At 50.1% G+C, this 20,238-nt stretch overlaps 1 protein-coding gene and 1 long non-coding RNA gene across 5 annotated transcripts in view; one reads left to right on the forward strand and one right to left on the reverse strand.

Moving 5' to 3' along the window:
* Window positions 1–6,565: 6,565 nt before the first annotated feature.
* LOC113843603 (uncharacterized) lies at window positions 6,566–15,682 on the reverse strand. Its single transcript, XR_005265686.2, has 3 exons — window positions 15,557–15,682; window positions 8,203–8,314; window positions 6,566–6,746 (listed from the first exon to the last, which is right to left on the reverse strand). It is a non-coding gene; the product is annotated as an uncharacterized lncRNA (long non-coding RNA).
* Window positions 15,683–17,652: 1,970 nt separating this feature from the next.
* LEF1 (lymphoid enhancer binding factor 1) overlaps window positions 17,653–20,238 on the forward strand; it is a 57,517-nt gene continuing 54,931 nt past the window's right edge. The window contains exons 1-2 of one of the 4 annotated variants that reach the window (XM_027456619.3): window positions 17,653–17,983; window positions 19,005–19,068. In XM_027456619.3, coding sequence (XP_027312420.1) covers window positions 17,774–17,983; window positions 19,005–19,068 — 274 coding nt within the window. In that variant the 5' untranslated portion in view covers window positions 17,653–17,773. The remainder of the gene's footprint in view (window positions 17,984–19,004; window positions 19,069–20,238) is intronic. The other 3 variants (XM_027456618.3, XM_027456621.3, XM_027456620.3) reach the window with 3 other exon arrangements.

The following is a 20,238-nucleotide window of genomic DNA, read 5'->3' on the forward strand; positions in this document are numbered from 1 at the left end:
TGAGCCTCCCCTTCCCCAGCCCAACCCCCCCCAGCTCCCTCAGCCACCCCTCACAGGCCTTGTGCTCCAGGCCCCTCACCAGCTCCGTAGCCCTGCTCTGGACACGCTCCAGCACCTCAATGTCCTTCTTGTAGTGAGGGGCTCAAAACTGAACACAGTACTCAAGGTGCGGCCTCACCAAAGCTGAGTACAGGGGTATGATCACCTCCCTGTCCTGCTGGCTACGCTATTTCTAATACAGGCCAGGATGCCTTTGGCCTTCTTGTCCACCTGAGCACACTGCTGGCTCATGTTCAGCCGAGCATTGATCAACACTCCCAGGTCCCTTTCCTCTTCACAGTCTTCCAGCCCCTCTGCCCCAAGTCTATAGCGCTGCATGGGGTTATTGTGGCCAAAGTGCAGGACCCGGCACTTGGCCTTATTAAACCTCAGCCCATTCACCTCAGCCCAGCAGTCCAGGCTATCCAGATCCCTCTGAAGGGCCACCCTACCCTCAGGCAGATCAACACGACCTCCCAACTTGGTATCGTCTTCAAAGTAACTGGGGGTACACTCAGTCCCCTCACCCAGGTCATCAATAAAGACATTAAACAAGACAGGCCCTAGTACCAACCCTTGGGGAACACCACTTGTAACGGGACACCAGCTGGACTTACCTCCATTAACCAATGCCCGCTGGGCACGGCTCTCCAGCCGGTTCTTGACCCAGAGAAGAGTTTATCTGTCCAGGCTATGGGCAGCCAGTTTCCCCAGAATACTGTGGGAAACCATATCAAAGGCTTTGCTGAAGTCTAAGTAGACTACATCAATAGCCCTTCCCTCATCTACCACTCTGGTCACACGATCATAGAAGATGAGGTTGGACAAGCACAAGTCCACTTACTCGAGCAAGGAAAGTCTAAACTTGTCGTTTGTAAGAAAATCTGTAGGTCCAGTCCCAAATTTTAAAAATGCTCCTGCCTAAAAACAGAAAACAGAAGGGAGTGGTCCTTCCTATCCAGAGATGTGTGGGACAGCCTGCTTTTAGGAGAAGCAATGCTCCTGCAATGTGTTATGTGTATGTGTTTGGGGGTATGAAAAAGTACTGTTCCATCAGGTAAATGGCACAGATGACAAGGATGCAGCAGAAAAAATTCTGCCTTCCCAGTGTCTCCCTCCAGAGTCTAGATTTTAGCTTCTTAAACTTTAGGGGAAAGTTTTACTTGGAGGAGCACAGGGGTGTTGATGGGTTGTTGTTGTTGCTGTTGTTGTTGTTGTGTGGTAATTTTTTCATTGGTACTTAATTTCAGTAGATTCCCTAAGATAGAGAAGTTTAGAAATCAAGCAGCCAAATATATAAATAAAAAGAGAGAAAAAAAAATGATGTCACCCTCAAGCAGTTCCATCAAGGGATGACATTTTAAATCACATCATGTCTCACACCCATTTCTTAGTGCAAAATAAATCACTTGAACAGAGTGCAAGCCAATTTTTACTTTAAAAAATGTTGTGTCCTAAGGCTCTCTTCTTGAACTTCAAAAGCATACTTCATAATTACTCTACCTATCAAAGGAAACTCAATATTTCACCTCCAACCTCCCTCTGCTTGTGTTATAATTTTTAATTGTTAATAAATTATATTAATTTTAAACTGGTTATTCTCTCTCAAAATTACATCTTTCAAATGAGTATGGAAAGTTATTTTAAATTAACATATTTACCTTTAAATTATATTTTAGTAATTTGTTTATGACTTTTCTTCCCTATTAATTCTTACATGAGGATTTCAACCTTGGGATACCCCATTTAACTTTATTTGAATACTGCTGTCTCAATTTAAGAGCCTTAAATCTATTTCACGGAGCTTGAGATTTCTAGAAAACAGGTATTTTTGTTTTGTTAGCATAGTTACATACTTGAGTTTGGAGGCATCACTATGCACTGCATGGGCTTCTGTCATCACAAGCTTAAGACACAGGAGGAAAATTTGAAGTCATATTTACCATCTAAAAGCAGCTTTTGCAGGTGTGTACAACACTTGTAAAGCATACGCATATCAATATTTCTGGTGGGGCTATATTATTTTCTTTAGCTAGCAGCTATATTACTTAACGCTCTATCCTTGCAAATGCATTCAAGAAGGGTAGATGCGGCATCTACTGCAGATGCACTCTTTTCTGTAAAGGTGAGTCTCTAAAGGTGAGGGTGCTTCTGGATAAAGAAAACTAAGTTCCTGTGTGTATTGCAGCCTGGTAATAAAGGCATCATTCTTAATAGTGCCCAACAGCCAGCATTTAGGAGTACTCACTGTTTTTTCAAGGCTGGTCACATGCTTAAATGAGTGAGCAACTACTGCAAAATGGTAGAAAAAAGCCAGCATGCCAATTTTATTACTATATATAGCAATGCTCTTCAAACTCTAGTACATGGCAATTACCCTCATGGCAGGACCAACCAAAATAGATGGCAGTGTCCTGAGGTGGGGCAGAGGCAGAGAAGTTCATGCCCAGGTGATGTTGAGTTTGCCTCTTGGGCTCCAAGAGTCAAGCAGAACTGGAGCACACGGCAAAGAAACAAAATGCACCCAGCTGGTGAACTCAACTACTTGGCTGAACAAACAATTCCCCCATTAAAAGGAAAATCTTCCCAGATATGCTTTTGGGATTCCTGGGCAGCCCATGGGAAAGAAACACAGAGCACAGACTGTCTCTGGGTAGTAAGTTGTGAACGTAACATTAAGCTCAATGTGGACAGGATGCTGTTCAAGTGCCAAACAGATACCCCTGTAGCCTGCAGTTTTCAAAACTAAATAAATACTGGGACTATCTCAACATCCCTGTGTTACACAGCCACATACAAAAGTATTTTATTTTTTTCCCAGTTATCAGTAGACAACTGCAAATTGTCCATGTTCAAAGAACGCTGGCTACCTAAGGTGTGAAGCAGTCGGTACCTCAGAGATTGCTCTGCACTAAACCTGCCACATTTTGTCACCTTTCCCTCATTATTCTGCATACACAATAGTCTTCTCATATGAAAGAAATCTGGGTTTTGCTCGCTCTGCAGTCATTTCTCTGTTCAAAACGAAACCCACAGAGTCAATAACTTTTTGTGAGTCCTCATGACACCCATTGCTGGTGGATCACAGGAAGACTAAATCACAGGAAGAAGTACGAGCAAAGTAAAGCAAAATAGTTTCAGACCAAATTTACACTCTTGCATAAATCTCCGTCCACACTCCCAAGCCCCAGCTCGTCGAGATGAAAACGCAGCTCCTAATTCTTCCCATATGCCTCAGACAAAACGTTATGAATGAAGCACAGCTCCCTGTCCCACTTTGTTCCCTTCCAGCGCAACCCACCCAACTCTGGATCAACCCGCTTGGTTCTCGCTCCGTCTCATCTGCCTGGTCGCGGCAGGCTGGGGAGCTGTGCCAGCAAAGACGCTGCACTCCTCCTTGCAAAGGGGACGGGAGCGTGAGGTGGATGGCAGCATGTGCTGGAAGGCTCAGAAGTGCTCGACACATGTGCTCCTCTCCAGCAAAAAGGCAGAGGGAGGGGATGCGAGGAACGGGGCAGCGCAGTTCCGCTCTTTCATGTGACGAGGGCTTCCAGAGGAGCGTGCTGCAGCCAAAGGGAGGCACGGAAAGCTTTCTGGATGTTCTAATTTATTTCTAATAGTTGTCTTCGTTTAAGGAGCAGCGTGTTTTCTCTTGAGTCTGGCATAGCCACTGGCTGAAGCAACAGATGTACCACTCTGATGATCCTGAAGAAGGGAAAAACATCTGTCTGCGGCAGCGTTTTTGGACTCTGAGGACCGAGTGTATAAGCCTATGGGAGCTTCACAGGCACTTGAAGTCCCAATTTATTCATTGTTGATTTATTTATATACCTTTATGCGAGAGCCTTGGTGGCACACAGCAATGTATAGAGAAAAGTTTCAGCATATAAATTAAATTTTAAGACATCGAGTTACAAAAAAAAAGAAGAGGCTTTAGGTATGTGTGAAGCAGCATGTCGTTAGATATTTGCGTATTGAGGCGGGCATCTGACGTTTTATAGTATACACAATTGACACATCTGGGAAAATGCATGCACTGCCAGCTAAAATGCCTAATCTCTTCTTTAACACATCTGTGGTTTAATTACAAAACCTAGCGAACAATTAAAATTCAGGTCAGCACACAGCAGCACTACCATCCTTTGATGTGGGGTCAGTGTTGGTCACAGTCCTGTTCTCATTATATAGGTTAATCAACTTAGTGGAGTAACTATGACAGGGCTGACCAGAAATCCATGTAATTACCAATGCTCCGAGAGCGGTGGCAAGCGGGGCTGTTTTATTTGTTCGATACACAAATATTATTTCTTCTAAATAAAAACCAGCTCGAGATCCCAGATCCGGAGCTGTTGCTCTGAAGCAGATTTGTTTATTCGGCGAGTAACTCATTACTGCTGTCGCTCTCCTTATTGCCGTCCATCTGCACGCGCCCACGCGGCGGGGCGCGCACCCCCCCGACACATGTGCGAGCACACACCCACACGGTAGCCTTAATCTTGTAATTAGATTTGTACCGGTGACTACTTCTGCCCCTGCAGCATCCCACTGGCTGCAGTTGCTTGTGCTCTGCACCGACTTGCAAAGCCACCGCACAGATCCGCTCGCAGCAAATTTAGGACGAAACGACGCACACGTTGCTTTTGGTCTGGGAAAGAGGAAGGCACCGTGTAACACTGGCACGGAAGGGAGTGGGAATGTAGGTTTGTGACTGACCCGGTCACCTCCACCCATTCGTCCATCTCACAAGAGCTGCTTGTTGTCGCAAATTTGGGGGCAACTTCCATCCAGCACCGATCTCATAGAAGTGGCTCTCTGTGGCCGGATCAGATGTTGCTTTCTCTCACCCAGATGTAGATTCTCCTCGATACCTAAACAAAGTAAACTCACCCCAAACCTCCGACGGGTAATCCCGAGTCCAGCTTGAGGGATATAGCCAAGGCCCAAACATCCAAACCCTCCATGCAGGAAAGCAGAAATTCCTGCCGGCTTTCTGGTAAGATGCACAGTGCCCCGAAAGCCAGGAGTTATCAGGCTGCTCAGCCTGGGATTTTCGCAATAGGCACCCAATTCTCCCTGAAATGAGAGTGACAGCTAGGAGGTTTGAGCTGGGATTTTTGCAACAGTCACCAAACTCCCGGGGAAATTCGGTGAGAGCTGAGAGTTTTGATCCCCCACATGAAAGTTGACAGGAAATTAATATGCATTTCAGTGGGGGTAGGACTCGGTCCGGGTGCCACACTCCCATAAGCTCTTTTGAAAAGCACAGCCTTAAAAGGTAATATTCTGATATCCTGACTATGCGAGGTTGGGTCATTTTTTTTTCTAAATCTTAAAAATGTCTTAGTTATAATTTTCTCCAGCCCTTCCGTCCCCATGAGATAAAAGGAGCCTGGCTTTACACGCAGCAAGATTTACCAAAGTAGCCTCAGAGAAGTTTGAAACCGCCTCCTAAAACACTTCCAAATCAGTTTCTAGATTTTTCTTCCTGCACATTGAGTGCAACACGGGCAGGCAGCTAGGACTGAGCGAGGTGTCCCGGCTGAGCATTTGCCTGGGCTGAAGCTGGACCATTTGCTAGCGCAGCGATAACCCCAGGGGCACCCTCCCCAAGAGCAGCAAGCCAGACAAAGGGGACACTGAGCCAACAGAGGAGCCTCTGGACATACGCCGAAGCACAGCCATAAAAGAAATGACAGCACAGTACAGCGTGGCATTGTGGTGGCACGCTGTGTTTTCATTAGGGCGTGTCAAAATTTTAAACTGGGACAATAAAGAAGGAAAATATTTTGGTAATAAACCCTGGGTTGTCCCTTTTTAAGTGAAAAGTTTAACTGCTGTAGGGGGGCAAGGACTGTGTTTTATTAGGTTTGTTGTCGGGTGCCTATCTCGTTGGCTTCCTTACATACTGTACTGGAATAGCAATAAATAAGAGGAGCCTTTAAGTGTTGCCACAGTGCTAATATTTACTACTTGTAACAGGCGTCGATGAGCAGATCTTTACTGCTCCTTTTCTGTTTGAGTCCTACTCCCTGAGACGCTCTGCTCGCTCATTCTCCCCACCCACTACATTTAAACTAACAAACCAGGTTTTCTTTATGTCATCTCCATCCATCCCAAGAGCTTTGATCACCAAAGGGAACATGCCAGCGCTGGCAGTGTTCTCATTTGAGGGGAAACATTGATATTTCCAAGTTATTTTTGTTGTGTGGCTGAATGACAGCAAGCATTTTCAATTGTTTTAGTCTTCCAAGAAGAAAAAAAAAAAAAAAAAAAACAAAAAAAAAAGCACTCTGGTCAGGATAGCTTATTTAGATTAAGCTTAAAATATCATTTATACTTTTTCTTCTTTTATTTTTTGAAATGACTTTTTAACTGCTTCCTAAAAAAATAAAAACAAACCTTCAAGAAAAAATTGTTTGGAAACGAAACACTGAAGCTCCTTGTTGTAGCAGGAGTCAAACAGGACATATTCATATTTTGCTTTCTTATGTTCAAATGAAAGTCACTGAAAAGTTCACAAACCCGCTAAACATTCACATTTTTAATAAAAATGGCATTTTGGGTAGAAAGAACATTTGGATTGATTTTTCATTGACTAGTGGAAGCTACCAGGGACTAGCACGATGTCTTCTTGCTGTTTCGCACCCCTGATGTTGCAATTTTGCTGCCACCCATTCTGTGGTCTTCATCTGCGTTGGGCCGGTTCACTGTGGAAAAGCACAAATGGAAACTCTTAAGACCCTCTTGAACGGAGCTAGGGGAGTACCAATGTGCCGTTATGGGTTGTGTACATATGTGTCTGTAGCAGACTGGGGAGCGTCCATCGCCAGAGCCATCTCTAGCACAACGCGCAGCACCAGAGCTGGTCCCACTCAGATTATTTCTCTTTCTCTCAAGAAACCTCCCTTGGCTTCCTTGTTATTCCCAAATCTGAGAAACAAGTCCAAGAGCAGTGCTGTGCTGAGCCAGCAGGAGGTGCTCCTATAGCAAGAAAATCTGCCCAACAGACCAAAACATAGCTATGTGGCACCAAATTTCCTTGCCATTACCATACGAGAAGCCTTTGGCATGCTCAAAAAAGGGGGTTCAGTATGGCAGGGAAACAGGTTTGAGCTATCCTACAGCAGGAGCCTAGACAGACGCAATATTTTCCTTGTTTTTAAGTTATTGTAATCAAGCATATTGCAAAAGAGGAAAAAAAAATAATGAAAATATGTTATTAGGTCCTAGTAGACTTGCAATTTCTGAATTTCTTTTACAAATGCCCATAGAGTATTCCGTCTTTATCCTCCCAAGTCACTGAGAATAACACATCAAAGAGCATGTTTGCATTTCTATAATAGATAACAGCATTGACATAAGCTTCAGGGTTCATACAAACTATAAACTGAATTACCAATCTCCTATCTCACATATTTATAAACTGTAAGTCGAGCCTGGAGAAAAAATTCCAACTCCAGGTGAAATAATTATTCTGGGGCTTTTGAAGCGTCACTTCTGAGCTACAGCCCGAATTCCGGTGGACATGAATTATCCTGTTGGCTTGCACCAGCTTCTCTTGGTGTAGCAAGAGGCAGGCAGCAGCCTGGCCTCTGCCGGCCACTGCCATGGCGAGGCTGGGAGCCCGCAATCGAGCAAGCCTGGATTGCCTGGAGCTCCTGCTTGTGACTCTGAAAGCACAAAGCAAGACACCTTTCTCCTTGTACCTTAAGGAGGAAGAACATAGTTTCCCTGATTTCCAAGAAAGCTCACAGAAAGGGCCCGTTTTTGGAGAAACCAGGCACCGTACACCCTCCATGGACACCAAAGCATCGATAAAGCCAGGGCACCTTGCCCCAGAGGTGAGTGCAGCAGGCTGAGAGCTTGCAAGAGACCACGGGGAACCAAGCAGTGAGTCTGCCCTGGCGTTGTGTCACCTCAAGAAGACAAGGAAAGGAGCTTTTCACCTCCTGCCATGAGCTGGGCCGTGTGTGACTCACCTAAACCACTGGGTAAGAGCGTGGTTCTCGTGTGAGACACTCTTGAGTGCAACACCAGGTCTGGAGACGACGTGAGTCACCCTGAGCAACCCTGTTCAGTTTGGGGGCACTGCGCTGTCAGAAAGGAGAGCAAAGCAGGAAGGAAAGCATTGCCAGAAAGGGTTGTACTGTCACACACGATTACCTTCACCGAGAAACCAAAAACCTGAAGCCAGCGACACTCGTGGGTCCGAGCCATCAGCTCCAAGTCACAGCCCCTCAGAAGGTCTCTGCTGCTGCTGCCACTGTTCAGCAGGCTCAAAAAGAAAGACAAGGTGTTAGAGGAAATAACAGCCTGATGTGTGAGACAGGATGTTCTTGGGTAGTTTTACAAACGGCAACTGGAGTCTAAGGTGGGCGCATCTCTTTGTAGACCTCATACAAGACCTGTAGCCCCGATGGTGTTACGTGAACTCAGCAGGGCACAAAGGTCATCTGGTTCTGGACTACATAACAAGGCGTGGGCATTTAAGGCACGAAAAATTACAGGGGACATTTATTACGGTTTTGTGATGAGGGTTCAGACCTCTCCTCTTAAGGTCCTTACAAAGCATCGTGTCAGAAATAGCTGTCATTTTTCATTTCGTGACTTTCCACTGGATCAGCCCTACAGTTCCTCCAGATGGCACAGATAAGAACAATCAATTTCCTTGCACCATCCCCTGTTGCATTATGCAAACACTGGGAATCCATTAAACGCAAGATTTTTAACTAACTTGCAACTGAAACCAACTAGCTTTTTTTTTGGTGGTGGTGGTGGTGTGTTTTTTTTTTTTTTAGCTGTAGGATGAAAAGCTTTTCTCTAATGTGTTGCTAATTCACTGAGCATTTACCAACTTCAAAACCTTCCCAGACAGACAGGACTGCTTCCAAACCAGACCAAATGTAACGTACCTGAAGCTTTGCTGCTCGGTGACAAAACCAGCCTGTAAGCAGCCTGTACTTTTTGGAGAATGCCTCCTTACCCTCGCAAGCACAATCGATTCATGTTTGCTTGCTACCGCACCAGTAAGAACAAAGTTGGCAATAGGATTTGGGGTCGGATCGGCGAAAGGATTCTCGTGACAATGGCAGCATTCACAAGCTCTGTCAACGCTGCATGGTTTATTTAATTCAGCAAACACTTAGCTTTGGCGGCAGAGAACGGCCAAGCGATGGAGACAGAAATATTAAGGTAGAAGGGCAGAGCAAAAATTTCTCCTGGCTAGACCATGACTAGATTCAAAGGGAGACTGAGGGGGGAGAGGGACTTTTTTGTTGTTGTTTCTGGGTTGTTGGGGTTTTTTTTTCTGAATCAGAGTCCTGTTCTTGTGCTGCAAGTGGCAGAAACATGAGGTGAGGATCATTAAGCGATGAAGGCTCTGCAGCTGACAGATTACAGGACAGATTTGGCTCAGCCTCTTTAACTTTGCTCCCCTGCGAACCGAAACACTGTTTTATTTTTCTCTTTGGAGACATTATCTAAGAGGATCAATACATGCGAGAGAAGCATGTTCAGCCTTCTGGGAAACCGAGACATGGCACTGAAAAGACGCTCAAAAAAAAGGCAGCAGAAAGTACTTGACTCTTGAATAGGTTTGTGTTTAAAAAATTGGACTGCGTAAGTGAAAGATGAAAAACTGTTCCAGTAGAATGTGCAACAAGCCCTTAAAATGGGAGTTTACAAACAAGAGCCCCTTTGTTCAGTGGTGCCATTTCATTTGGGGTTTGGAGTCTTTTTTTTTTGTTCATTTCTGGCTCCAAATTGCCTTAAGAGAAACTAAAAATAAATCTTGCTCCAAAATCTGGCTGAAACAATATTTTTAGGTTACAACACACAAGAAAGCACGTGAGCATGATGAGAGGGCACATTTGGCCAGCTCCCCTATCAAAAGGTTTCCAAACTTGCTAGCAGTATAGAAACGGGGCAGAGCTTCCCGTGCATCGGGGAGATGCCTACCACCACCCCAAAAGTGAGGCTGGTCAATACCACGGTGCACGGAGGGTTTCACATGCCTCTACATAACGCCTCACTGCCAGTTGCCTTATTTTGATCTCCCAATGACTTGCAGCTTTCCTGCTGGTGCTACCAGCACGGCTGGTGGAGGTGCTGGAGCCAGATCTTACGCTGTTTGAAGGATGAAGGGCTTCGGGGCTTCAGAAGGCACTTACGTCAAGGAGCCCTACAGACTTAGAGAGCTGTCCTTATAGTTTTCGTGTGTGTGTAAGTGAAATAGATGAGTATTCCTGCAAAATTCCTGCCAGTTAAACCTTCCCGTTATATCAACGTGTCTGAATGGCCAGATTCACTCACCGTTACTAAACCAGTGATGGACCACGCACAGAAACCCTCCTAAGTTAAGTAAGGATGGGTAATTGTATAGCCCCACCACGCAACACACCGGGATCGGCGTCCCACTGTGCTCCTCGCTGTGCAAACACAGAGGGCACCGTGGGCCAGTTCCAAGACCCAAGTCTCCGAAACCACAAGCAAGGATTAATTTTAAGCAACTGCTGCCAAGGCTGCTGGAAGTATGTGCCTGAAAATCCTTTCATTGTCCCTTGTGTTGGAGGCCTTGAGATGAGCAATTAGCAACCGGCCTCCTTTGGCAGTGTTTTCCCTGCTTTGCTGTGGAACAATTGGCATTAAACACTTGCAGGTCTTGGTCAATATCGTTGTCTTCTTTGCTGGTGTCATGTCCAAGTCCCATAAAAATAAGACTATGGGACAGTAAGGGACCTGGGGGCAAGTTTCAGCCCATCCTGCTGTTGCACATGGCTTCGCAGGCAGAAGGGCCGTGGCCCCACTACACCAGGCATGGAGGGAAAGACACCTTTCTTTACACCTTTTCTGTGGATCCACCTCTCTGGTCTGCCAGAGGATATTTCCCAATGCATCCATAACAGCTCCCAAAGCACCGTTTCAACATCCATGCACAAAACCTCCTGACGTGTCAGGTTTTAGAGGACCACGAACTACCTTAAAAACGGGACATAAAATTAAAGAATTAACCGTTCACAGCTCCCGGTAGGGAACCCAGTAATTAATATATAGCTTAATCTACGACTTCTGCTATCCTTACACAGCTCTAGCACTTTGGCCTGCAGCCCCTGTGTTTTAATTGCTCTCGCTAAAGATAACGCTGCTCTAATGCAAAATAATCTGGTGAATGCTATGCCCGTATCGGGGCCAAATGCCGGGTTTGTTAGACAAAAAGAAGCCAGCTCAGCACAACAAGGTGTTTGCCTGAGTTCGAGGGAAAACAGAAAGGTTTACTGCAAGTCAGAATACTGCACCGAAAATTAAATTAAATGCCACTAAAAGCTAATTTTTATGGTTATTGAATATTGTTTTTTTGTGGTCAACGTTTCACGGATAATCTTTTGTTAACATATAATAGTGAGCCACAACTTGTCTGCATGCCAGTGTTACCCTCTTTAGAGAAATATAAATACCGTGCAACACCTTCTGATCTTTCTTATATAAAGATCATTTTTTTTATGAAACACTATTTAGATGCTTCATGGCCGGCAAACATAAATAAATGTTATTAAAAGTAGTCTCGGCTGAGAGAGAGGTCTGAAAGACTGCATTCCTCGAGGGAGAAGCAAATAAACCAGGGAAAGTTTTATTTCATTATCAACGTGGTAGTGGCATGCACACATCAGCTGGTATTAATCTTGGTTATAGCTTGAGGCTAGCGACTGACGGCATGCTGTAAATTCAAATTCGGAAGGAAAAAAAAAAAAAAAAAAAAAAAAGGTGATCCTCTCCTCCTGATTAATATATTAAAGCTCATTTTAAGTTGGATCAGATTGCAGACATCTGACTTTCACGTCACAGCAAGTGTTTGGGTCGGTTTCCGCTCTTTTGGTTTTTCCAGGCCGCTTTCCTCCGCTGCGTTACGTTCCCTGTGCCGGGACGGGCTTCCTGCGGTTGGAGGTTTAGGGACTTTTTAAGCTGGAGGTTGTATCCAAACGGTCGCGTTTCGTAGCCAAAATGAATTTGCCTAATCCTTTTCAGAATCCATTTCTAATTCAGGCCTCCATAACATCCTATGGCAAGGCGCTTCATAATTTAATTACACGTCGCGTGAAAAGGTAGTGAAATTAGGAGAAGTTATTAGGGTCTCTCAGCCAAGGAGAGCATTGTTAGCTGGAGCGTCTTATTTTGTTGAAAACCCTTGCTGGCTGGGGAGGAAAGACTGCTCCTGCTGCTCTTGCTTTCGGCCGGGAGCGTGGAGGAGAGGAGGAAAAGCAAAGGCATGAGGGAAAGCAGGGCCTTCTGCTGGGATACGAGCAGCCAGGCCTCACCCCTCACACAGGGCTTATCCCAAGCAGCTCTGGCTGGGCTCAAGAGAAACTGCACGTGGCTTTTGCCCACGTCCAGCCCTTCATTCCCTCGAGCCTTTGGTGGAGTTTCCGAAATATTCGACTGAAACTGCCCACGGAGGCAGCAGCCTGCAGGAGCTGGACGTGGCCCTCTGCGCCCCCGTCCCCATGGAGGTGCACATCCACGGACTGCTACCAGAGCCTGAACCGTGGGGCTATGGCACTGAGATAAGAAGGCTCTTGACAGCACCACAGGCTCCTGAAAACTCCTCTCTGACTGCACCACAGGCTCCTGCAAACTCCTCGCTGCGTTTCTCTGTCACTGGCCTAGCAAACCCTGCAGGGCCGGCTGCCCTTCACCCGCCGCCGTTCAGCACCTCAGCCAGGCAAACCGACCTCTGCTGCCTCTCCGGGCGGCGAGAGCCGGCTCTCAACACCAAATCCCAGCTCCAAGCAGCCTCCCCAGCACGCAGGGAAACTCGCCGCCTCCCTGCCAGCTCCCCACGCTTCCCACGGGGCAGCATTTCCCTGCTCCTCTCCTTCCCCATCCAGCTGCGTGTGCGCGGAGGACACGGTCAGGCAGAGGTCAGGGCGTTGGAAAAAGCAAAAAAAAAAAAAGAAAAAAAAATCAAAGAGGAGTCACGCACGCGGGGAGCACATTCACCGCATTGCTGAACTGTCTCACCAGCCCGGGAGCAGCCTCCCACACGCCCGCGCCGCCGGTGCGCAGCTGCCGCTGGAGAGCTGCCCGTGGATCCGCCGCCCTCCCACCGATCCCCGGGGACCTTCTCTGGAGCCACCAGGCTTCTGCTGGCCACGGGCAGCCGGGCACGCAGGAATCCTGTGGCCTAAAAGTCAGGCAGGGTCCACAAGGTGCTCCCTCCGAGTGCCTGGGGAGCACAGGGCAGTGCTTCCGACACCAGGAAAAAAAAAATTAAAAAAAATAATAAAAACAAAACCTGCTGGTGCGGTCAGCTCTGTGTCTTAATTCTGTGTTTGGTGGGATACATAAATCGGGTTATGTTGAGCTCCAAAGTAGGCCTAGCTACAGCCAGGCCGAGGGCTTTTGCAGAAGGATAACTTCTCCACAAAGCGCCTCACGTCCTTCTGGGACCATAAATACTAATTATGCGCCGTGCCAGCGAGCACCGGTAGGAAGAAACCTTTTCAGCCTCGGGCTCCCAAGGATGTGTGCACAAAACCACCAGCAAAAGCCCTTCCGTGGCTTTTCCCTGCTGCAAGCAAGAAGCCACAGAGTGAGGTGTTCACCAAGGTTCCTGGTCAGGGCCCCAGGAGCTGGAGGTGCCGACCTCGCTGGAGGGGCCTCTGGATATCACCCCCTGGCCATGGCACCCTGCCTCTCCAGGACGGGGAAAATTGCCACGTCTGGGCCACAAATAGCTTTTATTTATTTGGGATCAGAATTTCTGCCTCTGAGCAAGGAGGAGATGTTGATGTAAATGGGCAAAAGTGCCTTTCTGCCATTGAAAGTCTTTCCTTCGGCTGGCATCTCTCCTAAGTGCCGCATCCAACACAACTCCTAAAGTTTGGGTTTCCGAAGGCACCCTTGGGGATGCGGGACCACGCTCCCTTTGGGTCCTTTTAAAAACCCCGGCCTCAACATCCCAGCTGGGGGGCAGCGAGCTGCTGTGCTCGTCCCGGCTCTCACCGTCCCTCCACCACCCGGCACACGCAGCGCGTCGGGCGCTCGGCGCCGTGCCTCCCAGCCCTGCCTTCCCTTTCATCCGCACGCTGCGGATTATCCCATCTGATGAGTCATCGGAAACAGCCCTGCAGTGGCAGGGCGCGATGCGAGGGGTGACTTCGCACGCTGCTTCGTGTCACCATTCCTGGGATGAAGCCGTGCCGCTTCCCCCTCTCTCTCTCTCTCTTTCTTCCGCGCTGCGCCGCGCGGAAGAAAGCAGCCCCTGAACCGCCAGCCGTTTAATCTCAGAATAAGATAACCTGAGGCATTCAGGAGAGCTGAGCCACCAGCGCCTTCGTCTAAACAAAAGTTCTTACAGCAAAAAGCACGCCGCTGGGATTTGCCCATTCAAATCTCATAAAGCCCGTGTTGCCGCGCGGGCGAAGAAAACCCGGCTCTTTAAACGAGGTAATTCCGGGCTAAGAACATTAATGGCATCCCAGAACCGGAAAGCTGGATGTGTAAATTAAAAAGCAAAAAAAAATAATAAATCACATACACACTCCTAATATCCTAATACCTATTACACGCGATCTCTTTCAAAGTAGCTTTCGGTGAGCAGCGCGGTGATTCCTTGCTGCAGCTGCCAGGCACGCAGCCGGGATGGGATGGGATGGGATGGGATGGGATGGGATGGGATGGGATGGGATGGGATGGGATGGGATGGGACGGGATGGGATGCCCTTTGTTACAGTCCTGAAGCCGCATCCGCATCCCTCAAAGAGTCGGGATCACCCAGTTTCGGCACGGATTAATCCCCTGCTGTCTCTTCCTCTCCCCAAAACACGGATCTGGGGAAAGCACAGCACCGTCCCCCCCGCTGGGCAGCATCCCTCTGCTTCACCTCCCCAAAACCCGCACCCCAAAGGTGAAGCTGCCAGCGTTGGGGCCCGGAGGGAGGGGGGGGGGGGCATGCAGGGGGGGTGGTGTTTCCCTGGAAAACCTCCCTCCAAAGCCCCCCAGCGCCCTGAGGAACAGGGGGGGGGCTTCCTGCCTCTCCTCGCCCCGCCGGGGAGGGCACGGAGGGGGCGCAGCCCCCCGATGGGGGGGCTCAGCCCCGGCCGCAGGGACGCGCCGTCGGGCGGCAGCTGCAGGCGGAGCCGCTCGGCTCCGCTTTGAAACAAAAGGCTTATTTTTTTTTTTTTTTTAGAGAAGAACTCCAAACGTACATTTGCAGAAATAAACGTTTTGTTTTGCTTTTTTTTTTTTTTTTTTTTTTAATCCCTGCGCTCCCCCCCCCCCCACCATGTGCGCAGCGCTCCCCCCTTCCCTCCCCTTTTCTCCCCCCACGCGTCTCCGGGCTGCGTTTTCTTTTTTTTTTTTATTATCATTCCTTTAATTATTATTATTACTTTTTTTTTTTTTTTTTTTTGCTTTCCTTCCCCAACCCCCCCCCCCCCCCTCCCACCCTCCCCCTTCGTTTCCACGCACGTTTCGGCTCCAGCTCCCCAAACTCTTTGATCTCCCCTTGCTGTCTCCTTACCCGGAAGAAAACCCTCGGCCGGCTCAGCTGGGAGCTCGGCGCACACGTGGGCGCCCTGGCGCGCCTCCATGCTCCTGCCAAATTTAGTCGCACAAAGGGCCCGGGGGGGGCTCGGGGGGGGGGATGAAAGGGGCCGCCGGCGGGACATCAAAGGCTCCGCCGCCCCGCCCCGCTCCCGCCCTCCCCTATATACCGGGCGCCGGCGGCTTCGCACGCAAAAGGGGTCCCCCCCCCTCTCCTCTCCTGGCTGGCCTTGGGGCACCATGGGGGGGGATTTGGGATTTGGGGAGCCCGTGCGCCCCCCCTCCCCTAACCCTAACTCTTCCCCCGAGCCCGCTCCGGGGTTGGCATCGGGGGTCTCGTCCCCGTCGGTTCCCCGACCTCCCCAATTTCCATCCTCGACCCCTCGGGTCGGGGCTGAAATAAAAAAAATAATTTAAAAAAATAATTAAAAATAATAATAATAATTAAAAAAAAAAAAAAACAATATCACTAAACCGGCGAAAATAACCAAATCGAGCTAAAACGCCCAAAACGGGAAGAAAAAAAAAATATAATAATAATATAAAAAATCCAAACCCCAAAGCCACCCCGCCGCCCCAAGAGATGCCCGAAGTGCACCGAGAGCAGGCGGCCGCCCCCCCCCCCCAAAACCCCCCCGGCAGCCGCCAGCTCTGCCTCGTCTCCAGTGAAATCTGGCGTCGGAGCTGAGCTGAGGTTTCCTGAGTTTATCCCCTTGACATAAATCTTGCCGGTCTCCACCCCCGCCGCCCCCTTCTCCTCCTGCGAAGCCCGAAACCTGCTCCGGGACCGGCCCCAAAGCCCGGGATGGGGGTGCCTGGGGGGGGGGGTCCTGGGGGGGGGCTGCCCGGCTCCGGTCCGAACCGCAGCATCCCCGAGGTGCCGCTTGCTCCCCGCTTGCCGCCTCCCCACGGCCCTTTTTGGGCTTTCCACGTCCCCCTTTTCCCTTTCTCCACTCTTTATTTTCGGTTTGCCGGGCTGGACAAGTCCTGACCCCCCCGTTTTTCCCCCCCCCAGGTTTCCCACTACCTCCTCCCCGTCCCGGGGCTTGCGGCTCCCTATTCCGCAGCCGGTTTTTAACCGCTCGCTCGTGGGAAACGCGGCTTTTGCACCCAAAAAAAACGGCGTGGTGGGACATTTCCGAGTGTCCCCAAAGCGGAGGGGGGGGCAAAAAGGGACAGGCCCCCCCAGGCTCCCCGCAGCCCTGCTGGGCCGATTTGGTGGGAGGCGGGCGGGGGGCGAAGCGGAGCGCCCCGACGCCGAAATCACGGGCAGTGGTTTGCAGCGAAATGCACGGATTTGCTCGCTTGCGTTTCCTTACATTTTGGGACAAATCCCTATATTTTTTAAATTATTAGCGTTGTGGGTTTTTTTTCTGTTTTTAACGCGTCCCTACCCTGTCCCACCGCGGAGCTAACGGGGCAGCGCGACTTCCGAAGGGACGGCACGGGGAGGAGAGTTGGGGAGGGGGGGGGGACACACACGGACACCCCCCCACGGCTCCCCAAAACGCTGCCCCCCCTCTCGCCCCCCAGATCCCGGTGCCCCCCCGGCGGCTCCTTTCATCCCCGCCCCGACGGCGGAGGCAGCGGGGGAGGGCGGCGGGGGGGGGGCGGCCGCTTTTTTCCTTTTCCCCCCCGTTTTCCCCTCCCTTTCTCCCCCCTTCCCGGGCCGAGCCGAGCCGTGCCGAGCCGGGAGCCGCCGGACAAAGCCCTGGGGGGTGCCCCCGCCTCGCTTTTTGTCACCCCCCCTCCTTTTTTGTGTCCCCCCCTCGAGCCATTTTAACCCGGGTGGCCGCAAACTTCGGGCGTGGGCACGGCTCGGGCCGGCTCCGCTCCCCTCCGCGACCCCTCAGAGGGAGCCGAGGGCTCGGAGGGGGGGTTTTGGGGAGGACCCTGAGGGTTTGGGGCCTCATTAAAACCAGGGCGAGCCCCCCCCCCCCCCCACCTTCTTCCCCGGGGGTCAGGACCGGGAGGGAGCGGGGCTCGCTCGGCCCCGAGGGGGCGGGCGGGGGGGCTCCGGCTGGCGAAAGCCGCCACCCCGAGGGCTTGCCGGGGCTTTTTTTTTTTTTCTCCTTCTTCCCTCCTCCTCCTCCTCCTCCTCCTCCTCCTCCTTCGCCTCCTCCCCCCGCTGCTCCTCCCGCTCCCCTTCCCGCGGCGGGCCGGCGGCCGCAGCAGACGCCGCGCTGCCGGGAGGATGCCGCAGCTGCCGGGGGCCGGGGGCGGCGGGGGGGACCCGGAGCTGTGCGCCACCGACGAGATGATCCCCTTCAAGGACGAGGGGGACCCCCAGAAGGAGAAGATCTTCGCCGAGATCAGCCACCCCGAGGAGGAGGGCGACCTGGCCGACATCAAGTCCTCGCTGGTCAACGAGTCCGAGATCGCCCCCGGCGCCAACGGGCACGAGGTGCGGGGAAGAGGGAGGCAGGGAGGGACGGAGCTGCCCCCTTTTTGCCCCTTTTTCCCCCTAGAAAAAAACAGCCCCGGCCCCTCACCGCCGCTCCCGGTCCCGCCCGGGGCCAGGAGGTGCCCCCGAGCCCCCCGACGGCACCCGGGGCACCCCGAAACGAGCCCGGCAGCAGCGGCGGGGGCAGCCGCAAACTCTGCGAGGGATTTGCCCCAAAACTGCTTGGGAAGAAATTCCCGACGCTAAAACAACGTGGGGCGAGCCGGGGACCCGTTTGTGGTTGTTGGCTTTTTATTTTGCCATTTATTTTTTTCTCTCATTTTTTCTTTTTTCATTCCTTCTTTCTTCATTCCTTCTTCTTTCACCCCTTCTTCTTTCATTTCTTCTTTTTCCTTCTTTTGTATTCCTTCTTTTTCATTTCTTCTTTTTCATTTCTTCTTTCATTTCTTCTTTTATTTCTCCTTTCATTTCTTCTTTTATTTCTTCTTTCATTTCTTCTTTTATTTCTCCTTTCATTTCTCCTTTCATTTCTTCTCTCATTTCTTCTTTCATTTCTTTATTCATTCCTTCTATTCATTTCTTCTATTCATTCCTTCTTTTTTCTTCTTTTTTTAATCTCTTCCTTCTTTTCCTTTTCCTTTTTTTTTTTTTTTTTCCTAAAGACCTGGCAGCCCGATTCTCCCTGTTATTTTTGGTAACTCCCATGTAGCGAGGGGGTTTCGCCCGCCGAAGCTGGGTGTGTTTTCCAGAAATAAGCCCCTTTCGTTAAGTGCCGGGCGCTGTGGCTCTGTGGCTTCGCACAGCCACGCAGTTGTCGTAAAACAATCCCTTATCCAAACGATGATCCCGGTGCAGTTGCCTTCCAAAGGGCTTAGGAGGAAAAACAAAGATGCTTATCTCTTGCCCTAACTTTCTTCTGTCCCCAAGAAGATGTAAGCCCCGTGGCCGATACGTGAGCATCCACACAATGACTTTTCTTCTTTTCCTTCTTCCTCTCCGGCGGTGGATTCCCCGTGCTCAGGTTTCCAGGCAAACTCAGGCGCAGGATTCCTACCATGACAAAGGCAGAGAGCACCCCGAGGAAGGTGAGAACCGCACGGTCCCGTCGGGATGTATTGGCCCGAGCCCCCGCGGACTGGAATTTGCTTTCTCTGGGGAGGCGTAAATTTAGTATCTTTTGGGGAAGGGGGACGCCGGGGCGCTTTCAAAGCACGTTTGGAAAGGAGATGGATGTACGGCACGTTTATCTCGAGTGACCAAATGGTTCTGCAGTTGTCTAGAAACTGATAAGTAGGCCAAATGGATCCTCGCTGAAGAAATAACTATTTTTAGGATATCAGCTTAAACACATCTATCTCCCCACTCAGACGGTGCGGCCGAGTTGTGTTCAGAAACTGTGTGCTCTCTTCCCCTTAGCCAAAGTCTGTCCCTTAAAGCCCCTCTTCAAATCTGAACACGAACAGACCTCTTGCCATTTTTAATGTACCGGCCAGTTAATTTGGGTCGAGGAGGACGGAGGAAATAACAAAGTTTGTCAAATACCGCTTAGGAAGCTGGACACGTGTACAAAGAATGAGTGCTGCGAAGGACGGAAGGCTGTGTTTAAAATGAAATGCTTACGATCGTGAGCTAAGCCAGATGATAAATGCCATGTAGGGACGGGCACCGTTCGGTCCTGCTGCTTCCCGGGACTCTGCGGTGATCTGCCACAAAACTGGTCGTTAAAGAGCCTCCGAGCAGTAATGCCCACGCTGCTGGCATTTGGGCAGTTAGGGGGAGGAGATCAGCTCTGCACAGCCTTCCCTTCCGCCTCGCAGCCTCCTAAAAGCTCACCTGCAAGTGGTGCCACTGCCAACGACCGTCGAGTGGGAGACCTGTTCGCCCCCTCCAGTGCCCATCCCTTTGCAGGGCCTGGGGCCAAATTCTTTATTTTCGTACAAAATCACCTTCCTCACTCGGCTTCCCCCTCAACTAGAGTGCCATGCCTGTTACACAGCTTCCCCCCGACTCTCCCCCCAAAAATAATTCACCGGGGGTCTCCTTAGAAGCCGGCCCTTGCCCTCTAATTGTTCCCGGTTAGCACGGCCAGCATGAATTGTTTGCTGCACACAGCGTCTCGGCAAGAGAAGGAAACAATTACATCTAGTTATCACTGCCCCGTTCCTCCCTTTCCTAACAATGATGTTGAAAACCCATCCTGACAATACTTCTGAATCCACAAATCCTAGAGGGAGGTGTAAAATGGGGGAAGGCTG

The sequence above is a fragment of the Anas platyrhynchos genome, chromosome 4, assembly GCF_047663525.1.
Source record: "Anas platyrhynchos isolate ZD024472 breed Pekin duck chromosome 4, IASCAAS_PekinDuck_T2T, whole genome shotgun sequence".
NCBI classification, from domain to species: domain Eukaryota; kingdom Metazoa; phylum Chordata; class Aves; order Anseriformes; family Anatidae; genus Anas; species Anas platyrhynchos.